The sequence below is a fragment of the Aptenodytes forsteri genome, unplaced genomic scaffold (genome assembly GCF_000699145.1).
Source record: "Aptenodytes forsteri isolate BGI_AS27 unplaced genomic scaffold, ASM69914v1 Scaffold20, whole genome shotgun sequence".
Taxonomy (NCBI): domain Eukaryota; kingdom Metazoa; phylum Chordata; class Aves; order Sphenisciformes; family Spheniscidae; genus Aptenodytes; species Aptenodytes forsteri.
In genome coordinates this window covers 2,704,766-2,715,910 of record NW_008795523.1, presented here as the reverse complement: position 1 = coordinate 2,715,910, position 11,145 = coordinate 2,704,766, and the positions used below count along the sequence as shown (strand labels likewise).

The following is an 11,145-nucleotide window of genomic DNA, read 5'->3' as shown; positions in this document are numbered from 1 at the left end:
CCGGGACCTCCCCCGTCAACCAGGACTGCTGATAAATGATGGAGAGTGGCTTGGCGAGCTCCTCCGCCAGCTTCCTCAGCACTCTCGGGTGGATCCCATCAGGCCCCATAGAGAACTTGATGAGATTCCTCCAGCCCGTTGAGGTTCCTCTGGATGGCAGCACAACCTTCTGGTGTATCAGCGACTGCTCCCAGTTTTGTATCATCTGCAAACTTGCTGAGGGTGCACTCTGCCCCATCATCCAGGTCATTAATGACAACTGAATAGCACCGGCCCCAGTATCGACCCCTGGTGTACACCAGTAGTGACTGGTCTGCAGCTGGACTTTGTGCTGCTTACCACAATCCTTTGAGTCAGGCAGCTCAGCCAGTTCTTAATCCACCTGTCTCCACCTACCTAGGCTGTACTTCATGAGTTTCTCTGAGGATGGTAAGGAAGACAGCACCAAAAGCCTTGCTAAAGTCAAGATAAACAACATCCACTGCTTTCCCCTTGTCCACTAAGCTAATCATTTCATCATAGTCACAAATCTGATTTTAAGTTAATTTCCTAAAAATCATTCAGAAGCAGTTGTTTCAGATTTTTTTGTCATTGTTTCATTGTTATTTACTTACTTAACGGAAATGATGCATCATTGTTTTGGTTGTTTTCTCCCCCACTTACACTTACTATCAATTCCATCATACTCATTTTCCCTCCATGGCACAATTACCACTGTATCACAATGTTAATTACATCTCTAAGCCTGAATTTCAGATGAACCTCTAATTTGACCACACAATGCTGGAAGGAACACAGCCCTCTCAAAGTATTTTGTTTGACCATAAGTTCCAAGTTTGCACAATGTTCAGGAAAAAAAAAATATATACAAGGTATAGAACTTTTTTTATATTTGGAATAAATGCAAGAGAACAGACTGAAGTGACTTACTTTCTACTCAGTGCCTTACCCTAAAAGAGAGCATGTATATATGTACCTACAGTAACAAACTTAGTGCTTACTTCTTTGCAAGAGCTCTTCTTTCTTCTGGTGTATAATCTAGAGATCCTATTGCTCCTTCACCTTTGGTTGGCATAAATCCAATAATGGCTAGTAAAGCTGTTCTTACTAAAATGGGAAAACAGAGATACAAACAAGGTTGCAGAAACAACTGTTATTTCATCTTACTCTACACTCAGTACAGAAAAGTTGCGGTTCTGCCTGCAAAACTTCATTTTGCCCAGAAGAGCAGCCTGAATTTCATACAAGCAGCACTATTTTTTTGGTACATAGCAAGGCTTTCTTAAACTTCACATTATAAATGAAAGGTAAGGCCTTATTCTTCCATCAGCCAACAGAGAAGAAAAGGTAAGTTGTCACAAAAATATTGCATCAATAGAAAGATTAGAGTTCCACACTTTAAAAATGGGTTCTGAAGAAAAAAGGTAAGGCAGAATTAACATATAAATGGTGGGGGAAGAAGAAGAGGATTCATAAGGCATTCTTCTTTTTGTGCGTGTTTTCTATTAGACACGAATTCTGCAATTTAGTGCACACAAGCTCAGTGGTTTTCTTTTATGCAGTGTACTGCAGAATTTGTTCCTTTTATGTCATCATGCTGGGGAAGGAGCTTACTTAAATACTAGTAACAGCTCATAACAGAATTGTCATCTAAAACATCTCTTTTGACAGTATCTATCCTTCAATTTTGTTTTACGTAGTCATGAAATTCAAGAATTCAAGACACTGCTAGTAGATTTGGTAAATAAATATCACATGAAGATAAGTACCACAAAATAGAGATAGGATATTTACACCTCCTATTTAGAAGACAGTATTTTCTACTCTTTAAAAAAACATAAGAGATTTTACAAAAGTTGAAGAATGGTCTGCTAGAAAATTCCTAAGATCTTATCAACATATTTTAAAAGTGCAACTGATATCCAAAGAAATAATTATGTACTGTACTCAGCAAAACTAAAACTATATACACACAAAAATATTGCCTTGGGTGAATTATGCCAACGCTCAATTTCTGTGACAATGAAACTTAAAAAGAAGGTAGAAAACATTCAGTTATTCTGAGCTCTGAGCACGTTGTCTTTCCTCTTGAGTGTTCAGAAGTACAGCGTCAGAATTAAAAACTGACCATGCTCCCCTCTATTGATATTCAAGCTGGTTTTAATGATTATACAAAAACAGGGTAAAGTAATAGGATTTAAAGTATTTTCATAAGAACAATTTACAAAAAAAAACCCAAACCAAAGAATATTCTAAGTAGTCTGAGAATTCTTAATGCTTGTGCACCCAAATAAATAAGAGCTTACCATCACCCCTCAGTTTCTCATCTTTTCACCCCGCATTTGTCTTAATACCATTCCCAAATCCTCCTGTCACTCTTTCATGACTTCATATTTCTCAAATTCTCCCATACTTTTAGTCCCTCAAAATCTGTCTCCTTTTCCACTATAAACATTCTTTGTGAGACTTTTTTCAGTTTAAAGATCTAGTTGCTTGATGGGGGTAACATTTTCCAAATAATTGTTACTTACTACTCCATGAAGGCTGCCATGTTTCAGGATGATGCCCTGAGATGCTTAAACAAATTTTCTTCCCCACTTCAAACCTGCCATTGGCCTTCAAAGGAAGAAGGAGGATATAATAAAACATGCTGGAAGTTAACTCTTGGGTTTTGGTACAAGTTGTAAAAATCACCATCAAACAAATTTATATGCAAATAATACTTGATAATTATACAACTGCCAACCTCACAAAATTGGTATTCAGCTTTCTGAACAAAGAAGTCTGCCATCTGCCTCTCTTCATGCATGAAGAAACCCTTAACTGATACCTCACATGTCCCAGTATGACATGGTGGCTTGCCTGTTGCTCCTGTAACCCACACACCATATGCAGAGAGCCTGAAAAGCTATAGCTTTATGAAACTATGCACAAACGTGGGCCTTTGCCCCAAACCATAGGTCTGCCTTCCTACATGTGACCAATGTCTCCACCAGAGACCAAGAGGGCCCATGGAGAGAACAGAAGGTTAGACAATCACATCAGCAATGTGATTACTCCTGGAGGAAGCTTCCATTCATTAGGTGCAAAGCTTCATGTAATTACAGAATACCAAAGTCACCTTGGAAGACTTCCGGTCTTAAATTGGCAGCATTAACTGTACTATGCCACCTTTCTTACAAAAATAACATTACCTTAAATGCCAAGAATCTCTCTCTCAGACACCTACGGTTAAATTGATCACATAAAAAGGAAAACCTAGTAAACATGCTTACCGTCAACAAAATAATGCTGGGTGGTTTCATGGGATATTCAGGTGGCAGTACTATTCGCCCGTGATAAATCCCTCCGTCGAAATCTGAATCTGGAGGGCCTCTAACAGTAAAATGCCATTCAAAAAGATTATCCTAAAATGCCCCCACCAAAGGGAGAGGAAAAAAAGAGAAAGAAGAGCGTGTCAAAGAAGTAGACAACTAAACACTATTTTCTTGAACGAGGACAGGCTAAAGAAGCAGTGCACAGCAGAAGTTTTAAGAAGCCAAAATCAAATGGAGAGTAAGACAACCAACACGGTACTAAGATTCTGGTTAAAAGGATAAAATATTGTAGCTTTCTGGTAATTTTCTTACACAATGGCTTTGTTGAAACCCTCAAATTCATTATTCAAGCTCTTCACTCTAGTTGTATCAATTGTGACAAGAGTTTTATTACCCGACAGATGGAAAACTGAGTCAGCTAAGGGAAAACTGGGTCTTTGTCCCAGTGAATAATAATTTCTGGAGAACCGAGGGGAGACCCACCCCAAGAAAGAACATTAATGACAGCCTCCTCAAAGACCCTTCCATGCCCAAGTCAACACAGGGACTTGACTCACACCCCAGAGAATTCCCATCCTCTTTTGCTTCTCCATAAATGTATTGGGTTTGCATGGCAAGGTGTTGGTAGCGGGGGGAATACAAGGGTGGCTTCTGTGAGAAGCTGCTAGAAGCTTCCCCTATGTCTGATAGAGCCAATGCCAGCCAGCTCCAGGACAGACCCACCACTGGCCAAGGTCAAGCCAATCAGTGACAGTGGTAGCGCCTCTGTGATAACACTTACGAAGAGGAGAAAAGAAAACTGTGCAATTGCAGCCGGAGAGAGGAGTGAGAGAAACAGCCCTGCAGACACCAAGGTCAGTGAAGAAGGAGGGAGTAGGAGGTGCTCCAGGCACCAGACCAGAGATTCCCCTGCAGCCTGTGATGAAGACCATGGTGAGGCAGGCTGTCCCCCTGCACCCCATGGAGGTTAATGGTGGAGCAGATATCCACCTGCAGCCCATGGAGGACCCCATGCCGGAGCAGGTGGATGCACCTGAAGGAGGCTGTGACCCCGTGGGAAGGCCGCGCTGGAGCAGGCTCCTGGCAGGACCTGTGGGCCCGTGGAGAGAGAGGAGCCCATGCTGGAGCAGGTTTGCTGGCAGGACTTGTGACCCCATGGGGGACCCACGCTGGAGCAGTCTGTTCCTGAAGGACTGCACTCCATGGAAGGGACCCACACTGCTGCAGTTCGTGAAGAGCTGCAGCTCGTCGGAAGGACTCACATTGGAGTTCATGGAAGACTGTCTCCCGTGGCAGGGACCCCACGCTGGAGCAGAGGAAGAGTGTGAGGAGCCCTCCCTCTGAGGAGGAAGGAGCGGCACGTGTGACGTGTGATAAACTGACTGCAACACCCATTCCCCGTCCCCCTGCGCTGCTTGGAGGTAGAGAAAAATCAGGAGTGAAGTTAAGCCCGGGAAGAAGGGAGGGGGGGGGGAAGGGTGTTTTCAGATTTAGGTTTTATTTCTCATTATCCTACTCTGATTTGATTGGTAATAAATTAAACTAATTTCCCCAAGTTGAGTCTGTTTTGCCTATGATGGTAATTGCTGTGTGATCTCCCTGTCCTCACCTCAACCCATGAGCCTTTCGTTATATTTTCTCCCCCCTGTCCAGCTTAGGAGGGGGAGTGATAGAGCAGCTTTGGTGGGCACCTGGCGTCCAGCCAGGGTCAACCCACCACAATAATAAATTTTGAAACAGCTATTGTGCATTACTGCACAACAGGTACACTTTGAAATTTGGAATATTATTTTAATTGGACATATAAATAGCTTCTCTTTAAGCATTATTTCTTTGGGGTTCTGTGTTTGGCTTTGTGTAGCAGATCTCATGATGCCCACAACTTCCTGAATATTTACAAGCAGAACAACTCCTACTATTAGGACAGGAGTCCAAACAAAGCTTGCTGTCAGTGAACAAGATCTCTCAACTAATGCTGAACATTGGTATCACAGGCCTGTGACTGCCCACCTAGTTACAATTTTTTCCAAGGATGGGAGGTAACCATCAACATTTCCAGCATTTCCTTTCATCTGCCACTGTTCTCTTCCCAGCAAGTCACTGTTCTAACCCAGAAATGAGACCTTCATGTAAGTTACAAGTAATAGCATGAATTAAACTTTACATTTCACCACAGGTAGTGGAAACACAAGGTACAGACAAAAAGTAGTAGTCCATAATAAGGTATATTTTATAGCACCTAGGAACATGCTATTTTCTGTAAGCATGTTAAGTGTGCTACGTATTTCTGTGAACAGCTAAATCAACCCCCCGAACTGAATACCACAGAACACTGCCTTTTTTATTATTCCAGCAAAATCAGAAGGGGTTTCTGTTTAAGCTTCTAACCACCGGAACTTCACTGTCCTCTCAGCCCAAAAACTTAACTGGGTGTTTAGAAGACTTCAGGAAGCTACTATTTAAGTGGAATCTAAGCATTCCCTCTTACAATGCATCCAGAACTGCACCCATTTACAGTTTTTCACAGGTTTTTTTGTACGCAAAGTAGTGAGTCCTCACAGATCTCCTAGGCTTAAGTGTTTTGCTAAGCAACTCAGCAACTGAGCCAGATGTCAGGTTTAGGTGTAAAAAGCTTAACTTAAACATAATGCATTTATGTAGTCTCAGGAAGGAGGAGGGGGAATAAACATATTATACCTGTGCGATAAAATTACTCAGGTGCAATGTAAAACCAATATTATGCACTCTCACTAACAACCTGGAACTACAATACCATTAAAGTGGAATTCTGCTGTTGATTCCAACCATAGGAAAAAAAGAATTGAATCAATTTTAAAAGGTCTGCTAGTATCTAAATATGTACATTTTAAATACATATGCATACAGAGAACTTAAAAGTATATATTAATAACACAGCCTAATTACAAGCTTTTGCAAACAGAGAAACAAACCTCCAAAGGCTGTGCATGATAATGATCTGTAGGATCCTTCAGTTCTGCAGCCTCTTTCATCAAACGTTTGACAGCTAAAAAAGAGAAAATGTAAGACAAGAAAATAAAGAAAAAAATTAATACGCATTGCATACAAAAATACATGAGCTCTTCAAGAAATGTTTCTTTCAGCTAACTAATCTTTTTCAGCACATCCCAGCTTCTTCACTGGAGTTAATAATCCAAGACACAATATAAGTTACTCACGCTGAATAAATCTTAAATGAGTTATACAAGCACAAAGTTATGAAAAATACGTTGCACGGTCACAGAGTTTCTCAACACTGAACACTGAGACTAAAGTTATTGCAATTTGGTGCAATTATCAATTGCATCAAAGACATCAGGAAAAACGTAGGTGTCATTAATGGAGTTTCAGACTTCAAATACAAGATGTGCAAGACTAATAACCTCAATATTTTATCATAAAGGACATCATGTGCACCTTTGAACAACTGCTGGAAAGCTTTATCCTGACACCTCCCGTGACTATTACATGACTACTCCTTTAATTATTCCAAAGGAGGTCACAATAAGATTTGAGAGAAACCAACGCACTGGCAGTTGAGGAGATGAAGTTTTATAATAGATTTGAAAATGCATTTGCCCAGCCAGAAAAATTTACCCAGGGCCTTTGTAATTTGAACCTACTACTGAGTGTGGACACAGGTATTTTTCTATCCTGAATTCAGGATGGTCATTAGTTACCCTCTCCAATCTTCTACTTCAGAACCACCAGCATCATCTGTATTTTCTGCATCTCCTTTTTCCTTCCCCTTTACTAAGTTCTGTTATATCACTTCTCCTGCCAGGTGCCCTCATGTGCATCATGCATTAATGCCTAACAAGGAACTCAGCCAAACCGAAGAACAGACTAAACATAAGAACTACAGACAAGAAATTCAAGGATGACACCTCATGAATAAGGTTAGGTAGAAAGTCCTTACTCCCTCCTACTTAGTGGAAAAAGTGCAAATACCAGTTACCTCCTAAGCAACTACATAGGAACAGGATCCCCTAATCCATTCTCCACATTAGGTTCAAACCATGGATGTCCTTCCCACTCATGTAATTATCTACAAAGAAGGAGAAACACTGCCCAAATTCCCTTACAGTGTAAGCATAAAGATATGGTGAAAGTGAACCGTAGTTCCTCGATTTACAAAGCCTGGCATCACCAGCTGACTGTAGGCTGTGTAGCATGCTCAGACTCCAGGGCTTTACTCACTTTGGTGACGCAGTGAGGGAAGCTACTCTAACCTTCTTGCAGAGTAATTTTGATTTCAATCTACTATAAAAAGTTCTTTTCCTCCTTCACACTTTTGACAGTTATAAACAACAGCTCAAAGTTTGAGAATTTCACTTCTTACAACCCAAAAAGCAAACAGACCACACAGACATTTGCTGCTGCCAGTTGTCCCAATTCTGCTGCTGCCAGGGGAAGGTGTCAATTAAACACCCTGCAGAGCCCACGAGGTCACATCACAGGCAGCAGCATGCGGGCTCCGCTGCAAAACAGTTTGTCTCTTTCATCTGCAGTAAGGTTTACCAGTTCATTAGTGAGGAATAATAAGAAAACCCGCCTGGACCAGAAAGGGCTTCAGACCCAGCATTGCTTCACAGCCAACAAGCCTGGACACTTGCCTTCAGAAGAGTGGCATGCACCAGGATGAGCTAATTCAGGAGTGAACACCCCACAAAGCAAAAGGGTAACCATGAGAAAACTGAGAACGTATATAACAAAGCCTAATGAAGACAGAATAGTCATGGACAAGGCAGACTACTCTGTTACTGAGATTTCCCAGACGAGGGACCAAGATAGAAAAGAAATACAGTCCCCCTATACCAGCATCACATGCAGTTACCCATATTAATTGACGGAAAGCTAACTATTAGAGGAAAAAAAAATATTTCAAGACCATTCTACAAAAGTCTGCCGACACTCAGAGAAAGGTTTGTACCCAGCCTAAAACTGGGTGCAGGATCTTTGGCAGTGCACGCTGGCACTTTGGATTTGTCCCAAAAGGAATGGCCTTCTTACTGCTTTAGCTCCAAGGCTATCCCCTGGGTGCTGAGTGCCAGCAGCTGGCAGGCAGAAACACAGAAACCAAGGGTTTGCACTGAGAAGTAACAGAGACAGCAGCCAGGTGGGGACAACAAGCAGGTGGGCTCCTGTTAAGTAGAATTTAAAACAGAAGCAGTTTAAAGCATGTTTTTTTAACATATTTTTGTATTTAATTAACAGTGACAGTGATACTGTATGCATTTTCTCATATTACTTTATTATCAAGAAGCCAGACTATAGGTATTTTGAGAAGCCAGCATAAAATATGCTGAAACAATATGAAATATTATTCCACTCTTGGAGCATGAAATACAGCAAAATATATAATTCAGCTTTTGTATACCATAGAGATAATTTGCTTATAAGAAGTTTTCAGTATTAAGCAACCTAGGATATCTTAAGAAAAAGAAGCACATGTGTATGAAGAAAGGCTGAGAAAAAAAGAAGCACATATATACATATATGAAGAAAGGCTGAGAGAGTTGGGGTTGTTCAGCCTGGAGAAGAGGAGGCTCTGGGGACACCTTACTGTGGCCTTTCAATACTTACAAAGGGCTTATAAGAAAGACAGAGAGACTTTTTACCACAGCCTGTAGTGACAGGACAAGGGGCAACAGTTTTAAACTGAAAGAGGGGCAGGTTTAGATTGGACATAAGGAAGAAATTCTTTACGATGAGGGTGGTGAGGCACTGGAACAGGTTGCCCAGAGAAGTTGTGGATGCCCCAGCCCTGGAAGTGTTCAAGGCCAGGTTGGACGGGGCTTTGAGCAACCTGGTCTAGTGGAAGATGTCCCTGCTCACAGCAGGGAGGCTGGACTACATGGTCTTTGAAGGTCCCTCCCAACCCAAACCATTCTGTGGTTCTATTTCCACATTGCTGAAAAATGCCAACTGACAGGCTACAAAGAACAGCCTGGCCCAATAAAGCTTCATTCTGAGAACATGTGACCCAGTGCAGAAAGCATTAAATTTTTTCTTCTTTAAGCACAGCTGCAGTATTCATGAACACAGTCCCTCCTTTGGCTACTGAAAACCACAATGGAAGAAACAAATGTAATTCACAAAGTCTGCCTGCAACAAGTACATGACATTCTTATCCAAACTTCATTAAAAAGAGTTTTGATGCAAAATATGGTATTTCAACCCACTTAAAAAAATCACACTGAGTCATCTGAGTAAACATTTGGCAATGGCAATTCTGAAAAATGAAAACAGTTTGGGCGCATTTAAAATAAAGACTGTCAATAAAGTCAAAAGTATCACTAATTCAGCAAAAAAAAAAATTCAAATCAAGACATTCAATTTGTCAAAGACAGGTTTCAGAGACAAAATAATCAAGGTATTTTTTTAATGTGGCATGATTGTCAGCATGAAAAATAACCATGCTTTCACAAGTACACTCAGCAACAATTTATCATAATGTTCATTGAAATTAAATACTGAGGAAATTACGTTTCTGGGCTAACTCTAGAGAGCAAAGGAGAGCTTCTGCCCCCACAGGAGGCGTGGGAGCTCTCCACTACTCTGGGGAGGAAAGGAAAGAGCAGGTGCTATGGCAGAGGCTCTGCCTGACAATCTGCCTCTTGTATTACACCGAACTTAGCGAATTTTTCTGAAAAGCAAAACGTGGATGTTAAAAATCTGAGAATCAAATTTAAAGCCACCAGCTTGCTTTAGGATTGAGCAGCAGTGGAATAACACGATCAATGAGTTAGGAAGCACGGGGAGGGTGAAGTCTCAGTTCAGCAAGCCTCAGCCCCTAGTACTTCACCACATGAAGAAACAGCATTTTGTGCACACACAGACGACTGCAGGATCATCAGTGGAACAAATTCATATTTAAGTGATATGAGTTGTGTGTGTCAGTATCTTCCTCAAATGGATAGCAACCATTTCATTCTACTAATTTTAAATGTTTCTGTTTGAAAAAGAAAGGACATAACAAACAAATAAATAAAGGAACCCAAAACAGCTGGCATAAAGCTAGAGATCTCCTAATCTTTCAAGTTGACTTATCTGATCTGGAAAAAAAAGGAATGAAACAACCTGACAACTTTTACTGCTTCAGCAAATGCTTTCTCCCTTTTTTTTTTAATGGCTGCTATTATTTTTTTTTTCTTCCTTTTAAGTAAGATTTAGAGGTCTACTCAGGAGAAATACAGTAAAAATAGTAATTTTTTCCCATGGCTCTGCTGACAAGACAGCATAAGTAAGGATGCAATTTACTTATCAAATCCAAGTTTTCCAATGAATTAGTAAAGTTCTTATAAAGTTTCTCTGGGATTAAGGGTTTTATAACCACTCAGCCCACTTAAGCTATTCATAAAATACAAGGCATCTTCATTATGTGTCTATTAACGATGCTACTATCTACAATTAGGAAAAATATTAGACAATAATATTAGAAAAAAAACCTGAAACCGCACAATTTGAGACAAGCATGAAGGCCCTTCAATTACATGATGCGTATGTCATGGATGACATTTTGGGAAAGTCTTTTTAAATCCAGCTGGCTTTGGTTTTTCCCCCTCCACTCAATACCCAACCACTGAGCCAAGAGTGCCCGACCCATGGCTGGTGTAACCACCAAGTGACTTCAGAGCTCACAGTGCACAATGTCACCTGCTTACCCACCACCACCAGTCCCCCGCAGCAGCCCAAGCACCTGGGAACCCATTCACCCAAACTGCCTGTATTCGCATTCAAAAAAGTCCCGTTTACTAAAGGTAAGTTTAAATTTCATGTAAGGGGAAAAATAACAGTGAATCACAGT

At 40.9% G+C, this 11,145-nt stretch overlaps 1 protein-coding gene across 1 annotated transcript in view; it reads right to left on the bottom strand.

Annotated features, from left to right (window-relative positions):
* Positions 1 to 6,340, bottom strand: part of UBE2J1 (ubiquitin conjugating enzyme E2 J1) — a 24,609-nt gene extending 18,269 nt beyond the window's left edge. The window contains exons 1-4 of the mRNA XM_009281939.2: positions 6,269 to 6,340; positions 3,276 to 3,407; positions 2,532 to 2,616; positions 1,002 to 1,107 (exon numbers count right to left, since the gene is read on the bottom strand). Coding sequence (XP_009280214.1) covers positions 1,002 to 1,107; positions 2,532 to 2,616; positions 3,276 to 3,407; positions 6,269 to 6,328 — 383 coding nt within the window. The 5' untranslated portion in view covers positions 6,329 to 6,340. The remainder of the gene's footprint in view (positions 1 to 1,001; positions 1,108 to 2,531; positions 2,617 to 3,275; positions 3,408 to 6,268) is intronic.
* Positions 6,341 to 11,145: the final 4,805 nt, after the last annotated feature.